Source organism: Nannobrachium achirus, assembly GCF_963921795.1.
Source record: "Nannobrachium achirus genome assembly, chromosome: 24".
In the NCBI taxonomy this organism is placed as follows: domain Eukaryota; kingdom Metazoa; phylum Chordata; class Actinopteri; order Myctophiformes; family Myctophidae; genus Nannobrachium; species Nannobrachium achirus.
Window position 1 is genome coordinate 11,564,353 of NC_137831.1, and position 26,637 is coordinate 11,590,989.

Below are 26,637 nucleotides of genomic sequence, written 5' to 3' on the forward strand. Positions count from 1 at the left end.
GGGCATAAATACAGGGTTAATACTCCACGCTGTCTCTGTGGCGTGGAAACCTCATAGGCAGTGTATGTCCAAAACCGCGACTTTTTTTTTATGATTCACTTTCAAAAGTGTCCAGAAGTAGCAGATCTTCAAACTTAGAACGCGGAGAAGAGCAACGCGCTTCGAGGTTGTGGCTCTGCTTTGATGCTTTTGTGTGACGCTGTAGTATGATCAAATATTGTTGATTTATGGAAAAACTGAAAAAGTCAGAATATGGAGATTGGAGGTTTCTGCCCGACAACAACGATATCATCATGGTCAGGCAGAAACCTTGTATCTCCAAGTTTCAAATGTGTGTGTTTTTTGGTAAAATAAAGCCCTGCTTCATCATACAAGACTGTTGCTCAAAAGTAGAGAAAATAGCTGATCCACAAGCACACAACGCCTCGTGATGTCAGGTGCTGTGTGATCACTATTTTAAATCGTTTTAAAAATAATAACAACAAAAGGAAGGTTTTGGACATATACAAGGTTTCCACCCGACAACGACGATATGTGAGTCTATTTATTGCTCTCTCTCTGTGTGCGGGTTGTGTGTGTGTGTGTGTGTGTGTGTGTGTGTGTGTGTGTGTGTGTGTGTGTGTGTGTGTGTGTGTGTGTGTGTGTGTGTGTGTGTGTGTGTGTGTGTGTGTGTGTGTGTGTGTGTGTGTGTGTGTGTGTGTGTGTGTGTGTGTCAGACAGAGAACATAGAGTAGACAAGTACAAAGTCCATCCCGAGGGCCAATTGTGGCAAAGGGAGCAGCTTTAATATGGCCCGCGGCTTCCTTCCTAAAATGTATTATTTATGTCATGTGAAATTCATACAATCGACATTTCTGACTGTTTTGAGGCAGACTGTACCTTGTGTTGTCTCATCCACACTATGTGAAAGAAAGCCTATTTTTAGTTTATCACCTTTTCACCCGCGGTTGCACTTTTGGCTATACACTGCCATTTGAACATTTGAACTGCCATATTGGGCTGTAAATACGATACAGCATAATTATGTGGGGGGTAAAAGGCACATTTGGTTTTGTTTTGTTCCCAGGGCCGTATTAATGTCAAACTGGGCCCTATAAGCACAGGCCGATTTTCGAACGCCGATTTTCCGAACGCTGCTCAGTCAGCTGCTTTTCAGCGCGACCGAATGGTCACTTTGTAGTGACCACATATCCTCATGTTGAAAACACCTTTTGCCATTTGTATAAGTCACTCTTGGACTAGCCTCGGAAACCCAGACTTCTTTTGGCGATCGGAAGAAAAAGAAGCCTGGTCGATCGCGTTATGATCACTTTTGTAGGAAGTGTAGAATTTCCCTAACCAATCAGAGTGCATAGAGCGTCGCACCAAATGTGTTGACGTCGTGACGCACCAGCGTTCTCTGCGCTGAGCAGAGGGGGGTGGGGGGAGGAGAACACATGCTATTGGCTGGAGACTTGCGGAGAGACTCACCGCGCCCGCCCATCTGCCTACACTAAACTGTCCGCGTTAGGTTAGAGTGCTCTTGGACAGACTGATATACAATAGACGCTTGGCATGTTGCAGCTTGATGAAGAATTGATTGTCCATTCCAGGTTTGCTTGGGTATCAAAATTAAATATGTTTTCTTTTGCATTGATTTAAAATGAGGAAAACTAAACTTTCAATATAATAAGATAATAAATTCAAATCTCCCGCAGCATGCAACACTAAGGTCTAAAGACTGTTGCTTCTCAGTCTGTCACGCCCCCTGTGTGACGCACCTCTCCTTATAAGGAATGCCTGCGGGGGGGTTGAGCACATCCATTAATGCACACACCACAATAGAGGGCCAATAAATAAATTGATAAATGTGGATAAATATGAAAGAAATAGAAATTGGCTCCTACACACTTCTAAAGGGTGTCTTACTTGTTAGATAAAATTGTTGTAAATGCGATGTAATTGTGTACGTGACCGTTATGGTCCAAAGGTACAGTATGGCAGGAGATGCAGTTGCATGGTTGGTGACCCCCCAAAATAATCATGTTTGAACTGGGGGACCCCCCCCCCTCCAAACACTTGGAATTACAGCCATTACATTTAGTTTGACTCAGTTCCACAGATAAATATTGTGAAGTTATAACTACAAAAATCATTTTGGTGGTGAACTACTCCTTTAAGGATTTATTTTCAGCAAGGGCAAACAATATGACCAACTCCACTTCCATGTTCGCCTAGCGTGCAACATCTCTGCTTTCTTTCTTTCACATTCGGACTTTTTGTCTGCAAGTTAAAAAAGCTAAAAATTGTATTAAAAGTCATCTGGGAACCCCCCCAAAACTATTTTTGGACCCCCAGTTTGGGAACAAAGTGGGTATGCATGTGTTATGCACGGTTATAGGTTTCTTTCCCTGTTTTGCCTCACTTTCTATTGTTATGGAGAATGGAGCGTATTTCTGCTGAAACCCACACATGGCAAGAAACCCATCCTTTCCCATTGAAAAGCAGAAACCACCTCCATAGGTAGATTTAAACTTTGGAAGTCAGAGAAGGTCATAAAAATAGCAAAGATAGCTGATCTACAAGCTCAGTGTTCTGCCAATCCACCGGAAATCTACTGTCTTGCCAATGGCAGGACGTGTGAAGTTTTGAAATAGCACATCTGTACGTCCTTGGCCTGCTGGCAGTGCATGCACAAGACATGTGGCACTGAATGGTCGAGTGGTTTGTGAGAATAGTCCCAGACAAGGACGGCTCGCCTCCTAGGAGCCACGTCACGGGGGGGAAAAAACAAAAGGGGTGATCATTCAGTCATTATAGATAAGAGATGCACATTAGCTAGACCACATTATGCTACAGTTAGTGCCAGTTGAGTAATTTGGTTTGGCAAGAGGCTTTCCCAAGGGCACTGATCTCATTACAACGTAGCGGACAAACATGGAATTTTCAACAAAAAAAAGGTCACTCAAAAAAAGAAAAGACAACAGCTGTAGTATTTTGCTGCAAACGCACTGTGTCAGTCTTTGCCACGTGGAGGGCCATTTCAGAGACCAAGTCGAAGCACGGCACATTCCTTTGACACAGTATACCTTATACTGTAGTTACAGTTTATAGCAGGGGTCTTCAACAGGGGGTCCCCAGAGTTACTACAGGGGGTCCTCCAAATCTTTGTAATAGGATCATTATTTTAAATGAACAACTTTAACACTCACATCCCTATTTTGAGGAGAACTTTAGCCAAAAAATAGCAGATCTACAAGCTCTCAACGCCTCGGAACGCGAGGCGTTGAGAGCTTTTAGATCGGCTATTTTTGGCAAGTAGGTTTGGTGTAGAGGTTAAACTAATTTAAAGGAGTAGTTCACCCCCAAAATTACTTTTTTCTATTGATTAGTCACGTCATGGAGACTTGAGTTCAATAATATTTCTAGTTTTTTGTCGCATTCCTAAGACAAAAATGTGATAACAATGAATTTACCCCCATTCGTTCCGGATGGGGACCCGTTTCGAAACGGGTCCCCATCCGGAGTCAATGGGGGTAAATTTACTGGAATCAAATGTTGTCTTAGGAATGTGACAAAAACCAAAAAATATTATTGAACTGTACTCTCCATGGCATGAGTAATCAATAGAAAAGAAAGTCATTTTGGGGGTGAACTACTCCTTTAAGTGGTTAAACGTCTGAAAAACATATTAACATGAATCCAACATAGACTGATGACACTGCTGTCAAACAAGTATATGAATCTATCTACAGGTGTATGAAATCGATAACAATCTGCAACACAATTTTATACAATGTGTACTGGGGGTCCCTGCTACATCTCTCTCTCAGCTAAGGGGTCCTTGGCCTGAAAACGTTGAAGACCCCTGGTTTATAGAGATCCTATAGCTTTAGGATCTATTATCTAGCAGTGTCTCTATGCGTCCCCAAGCAACATGGACAGCAACATTGTCGCAAAATCCATGCCGTGCCTGTTAAACCATTAATATTTAATAAACCTGACCTTTTACTATGTACTTAGTCTGCTCTTTTTTTCCCTCGAAAATAGTCGATCTACAAGCTCATGACTACCTTTTTTCACTGACGAAAACTAAATAAAAACTAAACAAAAACTAAGTGATGACTAAAGCTGAGACTAAAATTATTGACAATTTCGTCTACAAATAAAAACTAGACTAAAATGTTAGGGAGGGATTAGTGGAGAAGAGATCCAGTAGAACTAAAAGATTGTAAACCTTCAAGCTTTTCTAAAAAATAGCAAAAAATAGCAGCTCACAACACATTGCATTGCAATGTGTTGTGAGCTTGCAGGTCTGTTTTTTTCACCTACTGTACTTAATATGTTCCCTATCCCTTCAGGGCTGGAAGGTTTCAGATTATGGAAGGTACTGGGTTTCCCATCATAGTCTAAAAGAGCCATTACTGGCTCCATACTACATTTGAAAGAAATATTCGGGAATTGAACTCCTCTGACCTCCTGGCATCCGGTAAAACAAATCTGATGCTGATCAGTGTTGTAGTTTGCCGCCGCAGACACAAACAGACAGACAAACAAACAAATGCACGCACAGACACGCGCGGGTGAACGCAACCCCATCTCCTGGGCGGAGATAACAGAGATAACGTTACATGTGTCTCTCAATAGAGCTGTTGTATAAAAGCAATATCGCACTCGGTTGTTGTGCCATATTGTTGTTCCGTATTATCAGCATGGCTGGGACTATCTGCCGCCAGCCACCCCTGTAATCCCTGTTTGCTTTGCCTCAACATGTACAACTTCATAAGAGACATTATCGCTCTGTGCCTACTGTGGGTTTTGAGATGCTCTTCACTGCAAAGCCAGGTGCAGTGAAGTGCAACACAGGCCCGGTTTAGTGGATCCTATTGTCCAGTTGTGGAGAAAGCACTGCAAAATACTTTGTTACAAGTAAAAGTCCGGAATTCAAAATGTACTTGAAGTAAAAGTACAAAAGTATCGGTATCTATAAGAGATGCTCTTCACCACAAAGCCAGGTGCAGTGAAGTGCAACACATCAGGCCCGGTTAGTGGATCTCACTGTGTAAACGTTTTCTCTCCGTATTTTAAATGGGTTAAGCGCTTTGAGCTTGTTGGTAGGTGAGCTACAGTAAGTGCTTAAACTTGTCTGAAATAACTTGATTGCCCCACAATAGCCCACATGAATGTACATTTACCTGAGAATTATGCTCCATGGGATTTCCAACCCTCCATCAACCTTCAGATAATTGCTAGCTAAGTCGAGACAAACACAAGTTCTGAAAACATAAACTGCATACTGCAGAATTTGAGTCCTGAAAGGCGACAGTAGGCTACTGCAGTGATTCTCAACCTTTTCAGGCCGCAGCCCCTAAAATAATCATATTTTAACTGGGGACTCCCCACCCACCCTGACAAGCTAAAGAGAGAGGCATTACATTTTGTATAACACGTTTCTATTGTGAAAATAGCAGATCTACATGCTCTGAGCATGTAGATCGGCAATTTTTTAACAATTTCTGCCTCTAATATTTGACAATTTGGCCAATGTTTAAATTGTCATTTCAGAGGTATTAAAAAAGGCCTTAAATTGTCACTTTAGAAATGTGCATATACCCTCTATACACTTAAACTTTATGTTCGGTTTGTTTACTGTTGGGTGAGAAAACAATGTTGCACATTAAGTTAATCATCTGGGGACCCCCCAAAATAATTCGGGGACCCCCCTGGGGTGAGAAACACTGGGCTACTGGACATATGAGGTTCCCACGCGACAGGGACAATATTCAAGTTGCAGGAGAAGAGCCATTTTTATAACTAGGAGAAGTGCTGTTGAAATATTCATAGTTTACCAAATGACCAGAACAAGTTTATGTAACAAAGAAGGAGTGTTCACTGGTAAAAAAAAAACATAAAAAACAGACTCTCACAAAAAACAGACTCTCACAATCTCTATCTAATGCACCCACCCACGCATGCACCCACCCAACCGACCAGCCCATCAATGTCCTTCCTTTTTGTTCTCAACGAAAAAATGCACTGCAACATTGCGGGCACATTTGGATTTGATTTGCATCCGCGCTCATCCGCACGTCTGGAAAGCGAACAAGGAATGACAGATAGCTTATTTGGGAGCGCTTTCCGCCAGCTCTACCCAAATCCCCCTCCCTCCCTCTCTTTCTTTGCCAGTGTTTCGTACTGTGGAGTTCACATAATTGATATGTGCGGATAAGAGCAGCGTTCCGAGGAGGAGGCAGTCAGTCAGTCAGTCAGTCAGTCAGTCAGTCAGTCAGTCAGTCAGTGAGCTCTATGAAGAGGAAGGACCGTCTGCCGTCCCTCCTAGAACAACATCATAATCGTCGTTGTCGGGTGGAAACCTTGTAGGCATATGTCCAAAACTGTTGATGATTTTAACTAGTGAAAATAGCAGATTTACAATGATGATTTTAACTAGTGAAAATAGCAGACCGACAATGATGATTTTAACTAGTGAAAATAGCAGATCCAGATGTCTCTTTGAAAAGAGCAGATCCAGATCTGCTCTTTTCACTCGTTTTGTGCAACAGTCTGGTATGATGAGGCAGGGCTTTGCTTAACTCTTATTGTGCCTATCCCGAACTAGTTCGGGATAATTTGGACCGTCCTGGGTGCCTATACCGAACTAGTTCGGCTTAAAAAAAAAAAAAAAAAAAATGTAAATTTTTTGAGCCGGGCCGCCGGCCGTCATCTGTTTACACGGCCCGCGAGAGCGTCGCGCCGCCGATATTTACCATCCACTCCAATGCAATCCAGGATCTTTAGAGCTCATTTTCTCTGTTCCATGCATATCCATGAGGTGTGCAAGGTTTAATCATGGCTAAATCGCGGAAAATAGGGCTTCTAAAATGCTTGGTAGCCAATAGCTAACTTCAAGCTAACTTCATCCTGTCCCTGTTCATGCAACAAAGCAAAGTGTTCAGGCCCGTCATGGCTGTGCACGGCTTGTGCATATACAACGCTTGTCTATGGTGGATTCTATGGCCATTGGGCGCCCTCTAGTGGTGAAAAGGTGGCACAGAAAGGGTTAAAGACCTAGTGAAATGAAAAATACGTTTTTCACACTTTTAGAGCTTATCGGTGGTAATCATATGGGCATTCCTAACACTAGATGCCAAAAAAATAGAAAATAAACATTTTTTTGTATTTTTATTTCAAAAGTCCCCAAATAGTTCTTAATTCTTAATTATTTCCTGTGAACAGAAACCTGCTGCGTGATGACATAGACAGACTTTTTGAATATAAATGAACCTTTGATTATATTCACCTGTTTGATTCCCATTTCTGGCATTCCTCCAAACACAACTGTTTTTAATTTTAGAGCTACTCCGTTTTGAATCTCATTCAAGATGACGTCCAAACTTTGTATTACTCATTGTAAACTTAATGAGCACAATAAAATATGTATCTGTAAACATTATAGGTTAGAATAATAAGCAACTTGGTAACACACATTCTGTACAAGAGGCAGCCTGGTCGTGTCTCTCTGTCTTGCTAATGATGGCTACAAACAAAACATTAGGCATCACATGACTCAGAGTTTACGTTCCATCGCCTGAAGGGCTGGTCCCATCTGATTGGTTCAGAAACACACAGGCTTGCGTTTCAGACTGAAACTTCAAAATAAAATGCCCAAAATAGCCATTTCACTGGGACCAAACAAACTGCCCCGACAGTGACGATTATGTTCCAACTCATGTGCTAGAGTTGAGTACTTTGTGCACCACTGATCCTAAAAATGTTTTAACATTGTTTTATTCTCTCTCTCTCTCTCTCTCTCTCTCTCTCTCTCTCTCTCTCTCTCTCTCTGTGTCTCTCTCTCTCTCTCGCTCTCTCTCTCTCGCTCTCTCTCTCTCTCTATGAACTAAATGAAAACTAAGCTATGATGACTAAAACTATAAGACTAAATACAGTATACTGACAATTTCGTCAACAAATAAAAACTAGACTAAAATGTTTGGGAGGGACTAGTGGAGAAGAGATCCAGTAGAACTAAAAGACAAGTCATTTTATGTTTGGTTGTGCTTGGGGGTTTTGCTCTGAAAAAGGCAGATCTACAAGCTCACTCATCTTCCATTCTCAGCATGCAACCTGAACCAACGTGTAAAATCTAGATTTTGTCGACTAAAATCAACTGTAGATTTAGTTGACTAAATTGCACGATATTTAGTCGAATAAAACTAGACTAAAACTAAAACATGTCACATGACTAAAACGTGACTAAAGCAACACTTTTATTCAAAAGACTATGACTAAAACTTAATCAATTTTGCTGTCAAAGTCAACACTGGGCCAGTGTGGATGGAGGATTAGTGTAATTGGCACAGAACAACCCACCCCCCCACCCCATGTGAAAGTGATGAGGCTGGATAAGGCGAGAAATGATTTGTTCTGATGCACTCCGGGCCAAGCTAATTAATTACGGGCAGATTTGGCTCGGCTGTTTGACATCCGTTGCATTTAATGCTATCAATTTGCAGCCGTTTACTTTCCCTTTGATGGAGGGTAAATTGTTTGGGCTCGTTTATGGTCGCCTCGACTTGGGATAGATGTCTATTTTGCCGGCGGGGGGGGCCAGGGCGTTGCAACCAGTTTATCCCATTGTTAATTTGAAATGGAATAAAGCTCTAAACCCTGGATTTATTTATGCTTATTATGAAGTTTGATTCAGGAGAACAGACTGATTCATTTAGTCAGGACTAATTATTATTAGTTCTGCCAATGGAGTATAAACAGAGAACTCACAAAAGTTGTTGGTTTTGAGAAGGACATTTAGTCTTAACTTGCAGCTGTTGGCATCACACTGTGGAATTCTCTACGGAATGATTTAAAGATTTAAAGAGTAAATCAAGTAATTGGATAATTGTTGCGACCGTAGGTCGCAGTTAACTATGAAAACCGTCACAACTTTCCGTATCTCTGTCTGTCTGTCTATAACACCTGACACTGTGGTTCCCCTGACACATCACTGTGACATCACTGGTGATATCACATTATGTAAAAGTCCATATATGGGTATTCCCCAGAATCCCTTTTATGCCCATATTTGGAGATCCCCGATGTCATCAATATACATCACTGGCCAGATGGCCAAGTCATGGCCCATATCTGTGTGGCTGGTTCAGATAGGGATCTCCATGTATGGGCATAAAGGGATTGTATGTTGTGATGTCATAACAGAATCCGTTTTATACCCCCATATGGAGATCCCTGAAGTCATCAATATTAAGCCCATATCTAACAGGACTTCATATGGGAATGCCCATATATGGTGGAAGACAGCCCATATCTGTGTGTCTGGTTCAGACAGGGATCTCCATGTATGGGCATAAAAGGAATGTACCATATACAGTACATGGATCTCCATATATGGGTACCAGGGGTCTCCATATATAAATGGGTAACTGGTCCGATATACAACACTGTCCGAGGTGAAGTTGTAATGAATAATGGGCTTCCTTAGTTGAAAGTGAATTATTGTGTCTGGCTTTCAGTTATTCTTTCTCATATTATATTGTATATGCATTGGTTAGGTAATTGTAACTGACAGACTATTTCTATAGTTCTTTGTTGCATTACCATGAGCAGGATAAACGAAAAAAAGAAAGAAAAGAAAACAATAACTTCCTCGGTCTACTGTCAGCATGCATGAGGAATTTGGTGTTGATCGGTCCGGTGCAAAATGAAATAAATTGCGAAGAAGCGGACCAGAGAAGGCCCTAAAAAACAATTAACTTGCCAAGCTGTGTTTATGACTTTGGTCTTGGGATCTTGTTCTCCAACTGTAGGGAATATGTGCATGGCGTATCAAGCTAGATCATCTCACCTTGCGTCCCCTGGCGTCATTGCTCGCGTCAATAGTCTTGAATAAACGGACTCGCTGAATCGTGTTCCCGACTCTCCCGTCAGGATCCCCATGGGGAATTACGCAGGCACGGGCACGGGTAGTTAATTTCAGCCGGATGTATCAGACCTCGCGCTTCATTGTTCGCGTATAATAGCCGTGAATAATGGGCAGCCTGCCTCAGTGCCTTGTCTTGTAGGCTTATCCACCAAACAAGACTCAGAGGGAAGCGAAAGGAGGCAGTCGATGCCTTTCTGGGGATTCGAGAGCACTTGATTTCTGGCAGGCGTAATGACGCCACCACTACTTGCTCCCCTTTTTGATGCCACTCTGGAGTGTAGTGTGCAGGCACGCGCACACATATACATCAAAGGAGGCTTAAAAGACAACTTTAGTTTTTTACTTCTTTCTATTGTTTTAGAGATTTTCAGTGTTTGGGGGCATGCGTACACGTGGCTAAATATGTCATTTTACACAGAATAAGCCCATTCCCAAGATGCAACGCAACCTTTCATGGTTGGATGTGACTTATGGGGGCTAGAAGTGTTACTGTAAATATCAATAAAGAAACTGCTGGCTTATTGTGTCTAAAAAGACATATTTAGCCACTTGTACGCATGCCCCCATGCGTACGCATGCCCCACATTTTAGCACGGCAAACGCGATAAAACAATAGAACGAAGCAAATGAAAACATTTCAACACTCACTTTTTCTTTTCTCTAATTACAATCTAAAATATAAACCTTTTAAAAAACAAAGTTGTCCTTTAAGACCCTGCCCTTCTGTAAAAAGTGCCCCTAATGGAGATTAAGTAATTTGCTGAAAGTAAACCCAAAGAAAGCTAAAATGTACGATTTGTCAAACAGACAATGGACAATGTGCAAGTTCTTCATCACATCACTGTCATCGCGTTCTTTGAATTGACGCAGTCTTGTTTTTTCTCTATTCAAATAAACATCTGTCTCCTCTTTCTCTCTCTCTCTCTCTCTCTCTCTCTCTCTCTCTCTCTCTCTCTCTCTCTCTCTCAGGAGTACCAGATCGACATCATCTTCGCCCAGACGTGGGTGGACACGCGTCTGCGGTACAACAGCAGCAGCATGCGCATTCTGACCCTCAACAGGTGGGGGATGTGTGTGTTCTCAAATGCAAACCGCAGTAGTTGGATTGACTTCGGTAATACTGAATAGAACGTTTGTTATGGATGTCATATGTATTAGGGCATTCACGAATAGTGATTTTTTAGTATTTTAATTATTCAACCTCAAAGTATTAGAATAGTCAAATATTCGACAGCACTGGCCAAACTGTCAAATATTAAGTAAGCAAGTGGCGAACATTGTCAAAATAGCCGATCTACATGCTCTTGTGGTCATGTAGATCTATTTTCACAATATTTATCTGCGGAAACGTGTCACATTAAATGTAATACCTACAATTCCAAGTGCTTGTCAGGGTGGGGGTCACGGCCTAAAAAAGATTTGACAACCCCTGGTATAGAGCATTAACAAATTCATCCACCAGGGGCATTGACAACTCATTATTATGACTTCCTATCTAGCCAATCTTTATAAACTATATCTTTTTTGGAAGAGAAAACAATAATAAAAAAAATTAAAAAAGTGAATATTCGACGTTGGTGAACAACGTCGAATAGTGATTTTGATATTTGAATATTCGAATATTTGGTGAATGCCCTAATATGTATCCTGTCTGTCTGTCTGTCTGTCTGTCTGTCTGTCTGTCTGTCTGTCTGTCTGTCTGTCTGTCTGTCTCTAGGCTTTATAGTCCGAGGTGAAGAGCTATCACCTCAACTTTTAGGTGATAAGCTATCACCTAAAAATGTGATAACAAGTGGAGGCCATCATAGTCACAGACTCACGGTGAAGTCCTATCACCGCGCCTCTGTGCCTCTGAAACCAGGGGGCACACTGATTGGTCAAGATCGACCAATCAGTGAACGGGGTGATGGGGAGATGTCTGAAGGTAAAAACAGAAGAGAGATGTCGGGGTTCGCGGTGATGGCTCTTCACCGTGGCGAATGACGTGATGTTGTAGTTTCTGACTTTAAAAGACTACACCGCGGTGATAGCATATCACCCCAGACCGTACTATGATAAGGCCTTAACTCTCTCTCTCTCTCTCTCTCTGGTAAACATAGCAACATGGTGGGACTGATTTGGGTTCCTGACACCATCTTCAGAAACTCCAAGAACGCAGACACTCATTGGATAACAACACCCAATCAGCTGCTCAGGATCTGGAACAATGGGAAGATCCTCTACACTCTGAGGTAAGAAAAAAAAAAGGTTGTGTGCGCCCACGCGTCTGTGTGCGTAATGCGTGACTTAAGTTTTTCAGGCCCAGGAAATATGCTTTTCACATGGTGGTTATTGGCACTCTGCCCCGGCTCTCATTGCTTAATTAAAGTATGCTTAAGGAGTACTCAACAAAAACAATCAATAGGATGAAGAGGCCATAATTAATACGGCCCTTTGTAAGTGTGCTGACTGACAATAAATCAAGGGGAGAATAATGTTTCTTGACATTGCTGCAAACATAAGTGCGTTATGGATTGTGGAGAGGCTTTAATGGCGGAGACAGAGAGAATTATGCATGAGGGTGCAGAGTTGAAAACACTCCCACACAAAGCTCACACAGACCCCAGTGATCTACTGCAGTGGTTCTCAACCAGTGGTCCGGGGACCACCAGTGGTCCTTGAAGATGTTCCGGGTGGTCCCCATGCACCTAAATGATGGAGAGTGGTTTACCAAATGGGCCTTATTAGATATTTAACTCTTAAACTCTCAAGAGTAAAACTATTGTTAAACATCTGCAGCTAGTTTACAAGAAGTCTACACAATTAGAAAATGTGGAAGATTTTTTATTTATTTTGATCAGCATCTGCCTGTTGTCTCTCCTATGGTCGGTGGCTCGAATGCCAAAAAATGATTGACCTCGATGTGAAAAGAGTTGAAAACCACTGATCTGCTGGAGCAGTGGTTCTCAATCCAGGGGCAAAATATATCTGCTGTTTTTGAACAGCCAAAGTATAAAGAAATAATGGTGGTTACGTGACACAGATGCGTTCCCGGTCTTAATGGGTTAAAATAGTGAGGCGCCACAGAGGCTGTTTCCACTACTTTTTGTGTGACACTGTTGTATGATGATGTAGCACATTCATTTATGCAAAAAAAAGAAAAGTTGAAATATGTTAGCCTGATAAATCAGTCCGCACATTACCACCCCCTGTTGGTGGGTGGTGTGTAGTGTGGACTGACCCCGGAGATTAATTATTTTATTTCGCCTCGCCCGAAGAGCGGGCGAATTGAATGGGCCAATCAGGGCTGTAGACTTGGGGCACGTGGTAGGCTGGTCCGGTCCCAGCCCCCCCCAGCCCCCTCCCTTCAGAGCTCTTCTGCCCACGTGAGAGTTCCTAGTGGACTCTGATTGGTGCTCTTCTGCCCACGTGAGTCGCTAGTGGACTCTGATTGGTCCGTGAAAACTGTCAGACTCGACTCGAATTCTTTTAATAAACTATACAATAGCGCCGTTTCATTACGTTTTAATACCATTTTGCACTAATGTAAACATGCAATCATATAATATGTTATAAGAAATAACGTATTTTTGCAATGTCACGCCACGTCGCCGTCGGGGGCTCTGTGTGTGTGTGTGTGTGTGTGTGTGTGTGTGTGTGTGTGTGTGTGTGTGTGTGTGTGTGTGTGTGTGTGTGTGTGTGTGTGTGTGTGTGTGTGTGTGTGTGTGTGTGTGTGTGTGTGTGTGTGTGTGTGTGTGTGTGTGTGTGTGTGTGTGTGTGACGTCAATAGGCTTTAGCCCGCCCCCCCAGAAGTAGAATGTCTCCTCGAAGGATCAGACTCTTTCCCAAAACGAAGTGAAACGTAGTGTGTGAAGAGTCTGACGCTTGCAGTCAGGCAAGAAATATGTAACCTAGTAAACTGACTCCTCTCATCTTCTGTTTGAAGAAGGCAGGAGGAGTCTGGTTTACGAGGCTATCAAATTTGTGGTGTAAAGAAACTAAGTTAATTTACTCAAGTTCTCTAAGGCCCGCATTAAGAAATACTTGAAATAAAAAATTGAAAAAAATCTGATGGTGTTGTAGGAGTCCTATTAAGAGGAAAATGTAATGTTTTTTTCAAAAAAATGTTTTTGTAAGATTTTATAGCCATAAATCAAAAATCATAAATCATGCTCTAATTTACATATGGGGGATATTTTTCACAATAATAACATATGTACATGTTCTAGACATTCTAATGATCACCAAAACAAATAGTACAGGCATTTTACTTACGTTTTTGTGAGGTATAGCTTCCATGAAAAAGTGAGATGTTGTTCGTCAAAACTCTGGAATTTCAGCGGGTGTGGCGGGTGTGAATGTCAGCCCCTGTGGGGGGTATTTATATGCAAATATTGTGGCCAATGGCATTGTAATACTAAACAATAGAATCCAATGGTGGTGTTTAGGTGGTAGGGGGAGCTAAAATAAAATGATTTAAACCTTTTTTTGGATAAAATACAAACGTTGTAATATTACAACCGTGGGCCTTAGAGGGTTAAGTACAATTTTGAAGTATTTGTACTTGAGTATTTCCAATTTCCAATACTTTTACTTCTACTTCACTACATCTCGGATCCAAATATTGTACTTTTACTCCACTACATTTATTTGAAAACTTGAGTTACTACTTACTTTGCATATATATATACATTATAATATTATAAAACATACATAAACCACTTTAGCCCTATCTTATACCGTGGCTATTTGAAAATAGCCGATCTACAAGCTCACAGCGCGTCGCATCACAGCGCATTGTGAGCTTGTAGATATGCTATTTTCAAACATTTTGTACTTTTACTTTTGTACATAAGTAGCCTACATTTTGATGCCATCGCTGTCATACTTTTATTCAAGTGCATTTTGAATTCTGGACTTTTACAGAGTGTTTCTGTATTGCAGTATTGATTCTTTTTTCCACCACTGAGTAAGGGAAGACGGAAGGCGCGCTCGGGGACAGATGGCTTAGTTGCTTTGTTGACGCATGCTGACAGCGGTGTTTAATCACAGCGGCGTCCTGATGTCTTTCTGTGTGGACTGTATTAACTTCTGGGTCAGGAAACATGGACTCAATGGATCTAAAAATAGGAACAGCTGCGCCGGGTGAAGTCGCCATACGACGGCGTCGTTTACACAAGGGAGATTGACAGAAAAGGAACGTCCGAATGTCGGATTCTGAGGCGCCGGGGGGTCTGGACAAGCCATTAGGGCATTCTTGGGTTTAAATCCTTTTGGCAGACCTTGTATCGAACTGTATAATTTACTGTTCCTTTTTTTTCTTTTTCTGCGAACTGCTAATAAAGTTTTCAATCGATCAATCAATCAACCAATCAACCAATCAATCAATCAATCAATCAATCAATCAATCAAACAAACAATCAATCAATCAATCAATCAATCAATCAAGGGGTGTCATGTGCTATGAGACGGACGTTTCAAAATTATGCATGAGGGTGAAGAGTTGAAAACACTCCCACACAAAGCTCACACAGATCCGAGTGATCTACTGCAGTGGTTCTCAACCAGTGGTCCGGGGACCACCAGTGGTCCTTGAAGGTGTTCTGGGTGGTCCCCACCTAAATGATGGAGAGTGGTTTACCAAATGGGCTCTTATTAGATATTGAAAAAGTATCAATAGTGCAATATAGAAATACTCTATTACAAGTAAAAGTCCAGAATACAAAATGCACTTGAATAAAAGTATGAAAGTGTTGGCATCAAAATGTACTTATGTACAAAAGTAAAAGTACAAAATGTTTGAAAATAGCAGATCTACAAGCTCACAGGTATGGCAACATGAAGACACCAGTCATGTTGCCATACCTTAGCTTTTGCTGAACTGATGCCACTGTCCACCCAACAGCGAGAATGTACAGGACAGTATTATATGTGAAACGAATAGAGAAAAAAAGATTTTTTTTCCTCTCTATCCAAAGAGCGCCGGGACAAGGCCTCTGGCACTCTGGGGACTCCTCTGAACGTGTCTGAGATTGCTTTTTATCATTGTCTTCACATCTCTCTCTCTCTCTCTCTCTCTCTCTCTCTCTCTCTCTCTCTCTCTCTCTCTCTCTTGTTCTCTGTCCTTCTAGGATGACCATCAATGCAGAATGCCAGCTGCAGCTCCATAATTTCCCAATGGATGAACACTCCTGCCCCCTTGTCTTCTCCAGCTGTGAGTTCTGGCACACGCGCACACACATACAGTACACGCTCTCACACACATACAGTACACACACACACACACACACACACACACACACACACACACACACACACACACACACACACACACACACACACACACACACACACAGTCACACAACACACACACAGCTGTGCTCATGCTAAAAAAGTATCTCAGGGATCAAAGAAAATGACAAAGGTTGGAGGTACGGTATGGATGCATTGATGCAACAATGACAGAATGTTCTTTAGTTGTTCCATCTCAGTCGGTGCACAGCTGGACATTGCAGCATATGAGTGCAAACTACTGACCTCACATATCCAACCAGTGGTGTAAAGTAACTAAGTAGGGTTACTTAAAGGGGTACTGTCACCTAAAGGGGTTGAGGGGCTGACATGAGCTTCTCTGAAAACGGTCTGAAACTCATGTCACAGTGTAATCTGCCCCTCGCCCCCCAACAACAGCTGACCACCAGTACAGTAAGTAGTCATACAGTCAGGCTATACAGACAATTAATTTGATTGGCTTATAATTGTGCATGCCCACAATGACATCATAAAAATATTAACTTGTTTTTTAAGATGATTCTTAAAGTGACAAGTAACCCTTTAGGTGACAGGCCCCCTTTAAGTATCGTACTTAACTCATTTACTGCCCCTCCCGATAGTCCTGATAAAGTCCCTATGTTCCTCTCCGCCGGTCCCGATAATCCCGAGAGATTAATTTGTTTTAAAACATTAAAAAGTAAAATCGCTATTTTATCGGTAATCGGTGTCTTATCGCCCGACCGGTCGGTCACTTCCGTATCCGGTCGGATCAGTTTCCGTATCCGGTCTGGGGCGGGACTATTGCGCAACTACCGTTAGCTTCCGTGTAAACAGTAGGAGACGGAGCTCAGCGATGGAAAGGTCTTTTTTTCAAGCGGATCTTTGTATTTAAAAGTAAGCAATTTACCCCGAGTGAGAGGACATTATGCTCTGATAATGTCCTGTGTTAGGGTGTTATCGGACGAGGCGAAGCCGAGTCCGATAACACCCTAACACAGGACATTATCAGAGCATAATGTCCGACCCCGAGTGGTAAATAGCTTTTCTACCACTTTTTCCCTTATACATGAAAGAAAACACATAGTTGTAACTTGCAAGGATCTTAAGTTACAATCATTATTGCCTATAAAACTTCCGCGAGACAGCAGATAGTTCCACCAACAACATCTTCTACTCACCAACAGATGGCGCCAACTCCATACTAATCCATGCGTCTAGCTTACAGCTAAGCTAACGTCAGTTAAAAGCACCGTTCCGGCCGTAAATAGAGGCTGTTCGCTTCCAGAAAGGCATAGGTTCAGAGAAAAGGGGCTTTAAAGTTGGCGGATTGCATTGGATCCAAATAAATCGGCGACGATAGTACGCACGTTAGTAAACATAGGACCGCTGCGACCTTCATTTGTTGGTTGGGGGAAAGGTGTTCCGACTACCTCCTGAAGTCCCCGGATGTACACTGAGGCGCATTGATCTCCTCACACAACTTTGCGGCAGTTGTCCTCTCATAACCTCCGGAATTTAGCCAATCAGAATCCAGTATTTGAGCACGTGACTCGAAAAAGTGGTAGAAGCTGGGATCGGCTCTACACACGCATGGAACATGATCCATGCACAGATGGTGCGTGATGTGCACTGCACGCACGTCCCCATGTTAAACGGTAAGGACGTGGCAGTTAATTACCCCTTCAGTCGATGTTTAAAAGACAGTAAATGAGTTAAGTACAATTTTGAGGTACTTTGACTTTACTGGAGTATTTCCAATTTTCAGTATTTTTACTTCTACTCCACTACATTTCAGAGGAAAATATTATATTTTTACTCCACTACAACGATATGAAAAATTCCGGACTTCTATTTACATTGCAGTATTGATACTACTTTACGTAAAAGTAAAAGAGTTCTTTTTCCACCTCTGGATATCGAAAGCCTCCTTTGTCCCTCTTTTCATAAATCAACACCCTTGATCATATTTCGCCGTCACACAAAAGCATCAAAAGTAGCAGATCCGCAAGCTCGGAGTGGGGGCGCAAAGCGGGAGAGTGTTTTCTGCTGGTGTTTCAGTCCGAGTGTATCAAAGGGTGCGTTCGGAAATGCGCACTGGGTCTGGTTAGGGTTAGGGTTAGTTTTAGGCATAGTTTTACTGAGGTTAGGGTTAGGGTTGGGTTTAGGCATAGTTTTACTGAGGTTAGGATTAGGGTTAGTTTTAGGCATACTTTTACTGAGGTTAGGGTTAGGGTTGGGTTTAGGCATAGTTTTACTGAGGTTAGGATTAGGGTTGGGTTTAGGCACTCACTACACTGAGCACACACCCGGTGCGCATTTCCGAACGCACCCTTTGATACAATCGGACTGAAACACCAGCAGAAAACACTCTCCCGGCGCAAAGCGGCACATTTCGAGCTTGTCGATCTGCTACTTTTGCCACCTTTTTTATTTGAATCCTGAAAAACCATACCAAAGACCCTAAACACAGGACCTGATTCTGTCATTGCTTAGGGGTAAAGCCCCCGGGCGTCATGTCCAAGAATCATGTCCAGGGGGCGCACTTTTTCATCATGCTGTCTCAACGGGAGATCTGCCATATCATATGGGTCACGTGACAGATCTAATATTTAAGATCCTCAGGTTTAATTTGACTCAGAGTATACAAAGGGAAATAAATGGACCATTACGGGACTGAGTTAAATTCAAACTGGGGTAGATACCGTGTTATGTCGTACAGGGGATGGTACATCGAGTTCAGCACCCATTCAGAAGTTCTAAGCGTACATTTAATGCCCTTTCGAAGTAGGGTATAGAAAGAGCTGTCGGCAACAAATTGGTTCCCATTATGTTACAGCTTCCTTTGTGAAAGGGTCACCTTAAATATAATGTCCTTTCTTATGAACTGCAAGCACAATTTGATTTCTCACATTGGCAACAACGGCGCACAAAAATACCTTGAACGGATCGAGAAAAAGAAAGGTGGTTGACAACTGTCACTCTCCTCACGTATGGCGTGTATTTTCTAAAGCCCTTTCTTGGATCAGGGCCAACTTGAACATCTTGAAAGTTTTTGCAGCCCACCCATCTGACACCTTCTAAAGCCTGACTTAGGTTTTTTTAACACTTGGGACACCAAAAATATCCAGGAACGTGATAAGAAGTAACGCAGTGCAGCGCCACGGCCCTGTTATCACGTCCAGGTACGTGTTAACTGGTCATCATGGTAACCATGTAAAAAGGTGCTGCGGCGGCAAATAAAACAAATCACCCCAAATAAGGTTGCCAGGGTTCATATGGTTAAGTAGTTATTTGTTACCTGTAAGTTGTTAAATTGTGCTATTATCGAACATGCATGGGTAAGTACATCTGACCCTGCATGAGTTTGAAACCATTGCATGATAAAACAGGTGATGGAATCGTACCACATTATTGTACCCTGTCTGACGTCCCCGTCGAGAATGACTCATCATTCTTGATCAAATATCCGATTGCTATAAATGGATCGGAGGCAGGAGCTAGTGAGCTAGCTAACTAAGTGATCAGCCAGAAGAAGTGTCTTTCGGGTCTAGTGCTTGGGAAATGCGTGTTTCCTGGAGACACATCGCATACGCCCCGACAGATGGCTCGTGAGATGGAGAAGAGAAGAGAAGAGAAGAGAAGAGAAGAGAAGAGAAGAGAAGAGAAGAGAAGAGAAGAGAAGAGCAGTGATGTAAAGTAACTAAGTACCTTTACTTATGTACTGTACTTGAGATCTGTACTTTACTTGAATGTTTCCAAATGCCAATACTTTCATTTCTACTCCACTACATCTCGGATCCAACTATTGTACTACATTTATTTTAACACTTGAGTTACCAGTTACTTTGTAGATTTTTATTATTGTTACAAAATATACATTAACAACTTCAGCCCTATATACATTTCGGCCATTTGAAAATAGCAGTCACGATGCGACACATTGTGAGCTTGTAGATCTGCCATTTTCAAAAGATTTGTATACATTTGAATACCATACTTGAAATTGGTCATTCTGCATAACGAGTACCGGTACTTTTTCCATCACTGGAGAGGAGAGGAGAGGAGCCTTATTGTCGCCTCCCAAGTCAGATTGTACATCAATGTGACATCCGATAATGAACTGGTCTGTCACCCAGCAGCCCCCCTGTTCCCCCTGGGCTTCTGATACGCCCATGTACTTCATTAAAAAATAAAAATAAAACGTGTGACGCCCACGGCAGAACACCAGAGGGAGCTCCTCTGATCTCTTTTCCCCCCAGATTGGGTACAGACATGGGGATCAGAATGAATGTAACTATTTTTGCCTTCAAAACCGCCATGAAAGAGCACATGTCCACAATTTGCAGCTGGCCCTAGACAAGTCTTCTAGCTTGCTGAAGGAAATTACCCCCAATGTATTTGTGTAAATACACTTTTGTGGCTCCTAGTATATCGTCACTGTCGGGCTGCAACCTTGTATCGCAACCTTGTAGCGGTGCGAGGCGTTGTGTGCTTGTAGATCTGCTATTTTCACTAGTTTAGGTCATTTTTTAAATTATAAATACAAAACGAACGGTTTTGGACATACAAGGTTTTCACCCGACGACGACGATATATTGGTACAGTTAATTGTATTGTATTGCACGTCTTTATACCGTGCCGTATGTCTTGATGAACTGAATACACAGGACCACAATGGAAACAAGCCCTCAGGGTATTTTGCCTTTTAGGGTTATTGTATCTGTATCTTCTGCAAAATGTTAATACAGTATATAGTCAGGATCAATCAATGCCACCCTTCTCTTATTGGGTTTTTAGTAAACATACCGTTTCTACATGAACCCTTGCCTTCCTGTTCTGGGCATGTCATACTAGGTGAAATATATGCAAACATTCATCGTAAGTAGCCCATCCACAAGTATTGGTATCAAATGTACTTAAAGTACGAAAAGTTAAAGTACTCAATGTGCAGAATGTGTCATTTCAAATGTGTGCAAATATTTTGAAAATAGCCAAATGGCCGTACATACTTTATTATTTTAGGCTGTTTATCAACTTCCACATTTCCCCCTCAATGTCCCTTCCTGCAATGGAAAAGTGCAGTGGATGAAATGAAACCAAATTACGTTCGCAAGCAGTGACGATTTAAGAATTTCTGGGCCCTGGCGCTTCTCCAAATCAAAGGGCCCCCCCGCCGCCGCTGCCCGACCCGACCGACCGCACCCCCACCCCCGCGGGAGGAGTACATGCGCGCGCGGGGCAGTACTAATAAACAATAATAGGCTTGTCCTTAGGCTCCCTGTTTGGGAGAAAGTGCGCTCTCTCACATTCATCGATTCGTATCGTATCGTATCGCCTCTCTCTGCACACCGCAGCATAGCAGCGCACTTGGCCAGAGAGAGAAAGGGGAGAGAGGGGGAGAGAGAGCATGAACCATAATGAGAGAGAGAGAGAGAGTGTGTGCATAACGCTCACTGTGACTCACCATTAGACGTCTTCATAGACGTCTTCATAGAAATAACGATGCGAAAAAATATTTATTTTTAATTTGATTTACACAGGGCCTTCCAGGCGGCGGGCCCTGGCGCTTAAGCACAGGTTAGTCTAATGGTTAGTCCGTGCCTGTTTGCAAATCAGATTCATGAGCTCCGGCACATAATAAATTACAAATTAAGCACTATAGGGCCCTCTTCGCTGCAACCATTTTGATGGGTGAACTCACTCAGCTGGAGATAATAACGTTAATTGTGTGGGTGTGTTTCATTCAAGTGTTAATGTGTGCCAGCATGAGGTGAGCTGTACAGGAGCTCTCCTTGCCGGCCACGGTGAAGGCCTGTCCATACTCTCTCCGAAACCGTACTTTTCGTCGGAGAGTTCCGACTTCCGACTTTCCGACGTGCAGCTTTCTGAACTCTTAATTTGGAGTAATGCTTTTCAGAAGTTGCGAGTGACGTCAATTTGTATAGTTGAACCGGGACCTTTCTGACGAAAAGTTTGGTTTCGGAGAGTGTATGGACATGCCTTAACACCTCATTGAAACCTGAGAATGTGTGAATGTACGGCAGAGCAGTGTCTTCCAGTCCTCCGTCTCTGTACACAGACGAGGCAGTGGTGGAAGAAGTACTTATATGTTTTACTTAGGTAAAAGTATCAACTGCAATGTAGAAATACTTGACCGTTACAAGTAGAAGTCTGGAATTCAAAACTTACTTGAGTAAAAGTACAAAAGTATTTGCGTCAAAATGACTTAACCCATTTAGACCTGCTGCTACCTATACGTTGTATTACCCTTAAGGCCAGCTGCTACGTCTGTGTCACATCAGCATTTGCTATACATATAGCAACATAATTTATTTTACATTTTTGGAATAAGAAATTGAAGGTTTTCAGAAACCTTAGGTTAGGTTTTAGAAGGCGTTTTCAGAATCGGCCTCAGGTCTAAATGGGTTAAAGTACCAAAAGTAAAAGTACGTCCCATTTCAAGTTTTCAAATGTACAAACATCTTTTGAAAATAACGATCTACAAGCTCACAATATGTCGCGATTAGGGCTGAAGTAGTTAATGTGTGTTTTGTAATGGCAATCTAAATCTGCAAAGTAACTAGTAACTAAAGTTTTCAAATAAATTTAGTGGAGTAAAAGTACAATATTTGGATCTGAGATGTAGTGGAGTAGAAGTACAAGTATTGGAAATGTGGACATACTCAAGCAAAGAAAATTCTACTTAAGTACAGTACAGTACAGTACTTATAAGTACATGTACCGTTGTTTCCTGTTGAGATTTGCACATTTCCTGGGGCACGCTGCCCAGATCACACATGTCACTTGTGTCTTCTTAATTTTTCACTCTAAAAAAGCGCAAAGTGCAATGTAGTGCATTTGAAACTACATTGCAGTGCACATCATGCGGTGGTCACTGCTTGCCTCCTGTGAATTGTTTTATTTTAATTTTTGTTTATTTTCTGTTTATGTCGTTGCTGAGTGAGGTCAGCAGACAAAGTAACGTGAGTGAGATGAAAAAACCTGTTTGAAATGTGCCAATCTCAACAGGAAACAACGGTACTTAGTTACTTTACACCACTGCACGGAGGAGACGCCTTGTTATAATACTGTATATCCCGCCATCTTCCATGACTGCTTGCTAGAGTGCTTGACCCATGTTCTGGTCTAAGATCCTCTCTTAAATCTTCAACGGAGGACGTTTTTGAATGTTTGCATACAGAAGAACACTTCAAAGCACTAGTATATTAGAAGCCTGACAAGTGTGCGAAGGTTTCGTGGCACAATGTTGAGGTGTGCTATGAGCGTTGTTCTGGATGTTAGCTTTCAAAGACACTCGTGGTTTAATACAGGGATGCGTGGAAATTGAACTAGACGTCTGTGTATTCAGAGACTTGGAGCCACGCCATTACGCTACAGTACCCTCACATAATATGCTCAGTCCATTCCTGAATAATATTTTACAAATAGTTTTTAGTTAATGCCAGGCATGGTTTTGGTCTTTGGTGGAAAAAGTACTCACATTGTTAGGGTGCCCTCACACCAAAATACCTAGAGTGGAATCCGCCAATGCATTTCAATGAGAATGGAGCGTTTTTTTGCAGAAATCCTCTACTGGCAAAAAAAAAAAACGCTCCTTTCTCATTGAAATGCATTGGTGGATTCCACTCTAGGTATTTTGGTGTGTGGGCACCCTTACAAGTAAAGGTCCAGAATTCAAAATGTACTCATCATGATGATGTCACAAGACGATGGATTTCTGAACTTCCCACAGCTCTCCTAGGAGACTTGGACCGAGTAGAAACAAATTGTGCTATTTTATTATGAACATTAGTGAGGACCTATTATATGAAGATGGGTTGAAAAGTGGCAAAGTCCTCCTTTAAGTACCTAGAACTTAAGTACATGTACTTAGCTACCGGGTACTTTCCACCACTGGCTATCATTAGGTTCAGACTAGAGGGTATGCATCCTATGATCCTATGCCACTCAATCGCTCGTTTGGAAACTCCTCTTGACCCCTCCTCATTCCTACTGACTCCTCATGACTCCTACTGACTCTATTGGTTTAGGTAGGCTTAAGATTAGATGTGGTTTAGGTGGTGTAAACATTAGACATGGTTGAGGTGGTGTTAACAAAACTACCCATGGTTTAGGTGGTGTTAACATTAGACATGGTTGAGGTAAAACTACACTTGGTTTAGGTGGTGTTAACATTAGACATGGTTGAGGTAAAACTACACATGGTTTAGGTGGTGTTAACATTAGACATGGTTGAGGTAAAACTACCCATGGTTTAGGTGGTGTTAACATTAGACATGGTTGAGGTAAAAATACCCATGGTTTAGGTGGTGTTAACATTAGACATGGTTGAGGTAAAACTACCCATGGTTTAGGTGGTGTTAACATTAGACATGGTTGAGGTGGTGTTGACAACTAGACATGGTTAGGTGGTGTTAACATTAGACATGGATCAGGTGGTGTTATCATTAGGGTTAAGGTTTGGTTGGGGAGGGCTGACAGATAGCGCTTGAGGCTAACGTCGCCCTTGTGTCCATTCGATAGGTTCCTGGAAATGGGCGCAACCAAATCAAATTATGCTTTCTGACAGAAAGCCCTGTGGTCATACGTCCTTGTGCTCATTATAACTATGTCTATGCACATCACATCTATCATGTGTACAAACTGTTCCTCCAGTAATAGAGGGCATATATTATCTCTTTTTTATTTTGTTTGTGAAACAAATGGGTTATCTAATAAGACATAACAATATAAGCTTGTTAAGGACATCACAGGGACATATGTACACACAGTACACCATATCATTAATAGTCCCCCAAAATATCATCCGGTGACTTTCCCCCTCCCCTTAAATCGAATCTATGGGTGAATGGTGAGTGAAGTCCTTGGATTCCTGTCTGTCCAATCTAAAATAACCCAATAATAGCCCAACAATAAAGATCTAATAAAAAGCTGACTTCATTAACCCTTTCCAAGCCACGGGGAGCCCCTTAATATTAAAACCGTACTATATCGGACTTCCTAGGGGGGGAGGGGCAGCCAATCGTCTTTTCCCGTACTTTCCCGTATTTACCGAAATAAATGATTTTCATCCGAAAATCGGCGATCGTCTAACCTTCCCTAGTCACCACTCGTGCATTGATAGCTCATGGCTGGTCTGACATGAACAGAAGTGACTCTCATGGCGTTTCCTTCTTCAGCCTTCCTTCCTCCCACCCACTTGTTGTTTGGATGTTAGCACTAGCAGAGCTGGAGTGCTAGGTGCTAGGCTATCCAAAGTGGACACATCGACTGTTCAGTCACTCCTGGACTATATGCATGGATCGTTATGCGCGCGGATCGCGCACGCGAAACGCACGGGGAGATCGATGCTCGGCCAAAACCACCACTCTATCCCAACGGAGATCGAGAAAATCACGGTGAGCTAATGACCTGGGAAAAAAAAGAAAAGAAAAAACAACGGCGCTGTCCAAGAAGGAGGGGCGGCGGGCTCATGTTTATAAACATAATATTATGTCTCAGATCACAATACAATAATAGAAATTTCACGGCTAATCTACCAACCACCATTCTATTTCGGACGGCAAAGTGTTAATGGCAACAGAGAAAAGGATAACAAGTTGCGTTCTGTGTACCATCCAAAACTGACTAATGGCCTGTTCTCGCTGAAGCGTACTGACGTGGCACGTCAAGGAGAACAAATGATTTAATTTCACTCAGCCATCCTCGATAGATAATGACGCACGCACACACGCACGCACGCGCGCGCGCACACACACACACACACACACACACACATTTCTAAGGCTATTATATCGTCGTCGTCGGGTGGAAACCTTGTATGTCCAAAATGATTTAAACTAGTGAAAACAGCCGAGGTGCGAGGCGTTGTGTGCTTGTAGATCAGCTGTTTTCACTACTTTTGTGCGATGGCCTTGTGTGGTGAAGCAGTGCTTTACTTTGCGAAAAAAATTACAAATTTGAAACTTGGAGATACGAGGTTTCTGCCCGACAGTGATGATATACCCTTTGTTTACAGGTGTAGGGAGACAGCAGTCTGCTCTTCCTCTTAGGATAGACAGGGGAAATAAAAGTTCCACGGCCACAGATTTATAAGCATGCTTTGGGGGGCTTTTAAAAAGTCTGACTTTGAATTATGGCCAGTATTTTGGCGCCTCTCATTTCTCCAGGCCTTGCGGCGATGGCTCACTTTGATTAGAGATGGCTATCCTCTTAACGACGTCATTTACATAATTAACTGCGCTCTCTGCCACAGAGCCAAACAGGCTAGACTGTTTGGCTTGGTCATTATTATTTCTCGAGTATCATTCAATCTCCTTGATCGTGTTCAACTTGTTGCAAAGATAACCGTTTGTTTTTCCCGACAGTGACGATATATAATTTGCACTGCGTTCGAAAATGGGCACTTGTCGTTTGTTTATTTGGTGCACTTGGTGCGTTGTCGTTCG

At 42.2% G+C, this 26,637-nt stretch overlaps 1 protein-coding gene across 1 annotated transcript in view; it reads left to right on the forward strand.

Annotated features, from left to right (window-relative positions):
• The window catches only part of LOC308280591 (gamma-aminobutyric acid receptor subunit gamma-3-like), a gene marked incomplete at its 3' end in the record, with an annotated part of 227,853 nt that overhangs the window by 122,787 nt on the left and 78,429 nt on the right, over positions 1-26,637 (forward strand). The window contains exons 3-5 of the mRNA XM_080720921.1: positions 10,886-10,977; positions 12,016-12,147; positions 16,027-16,109. Of these exons, the coding sequence (XP_080577047.1) occupies positions 10,886-10,977; positions 12,016-12,147; positions 16,027-16,109 (307 nt within the window). The remainder of the gene's footprint in view (positions 1-10,885; positions 10,978-12,015; positions 12,148-16,026; positions 16,110-26,637) is intronic.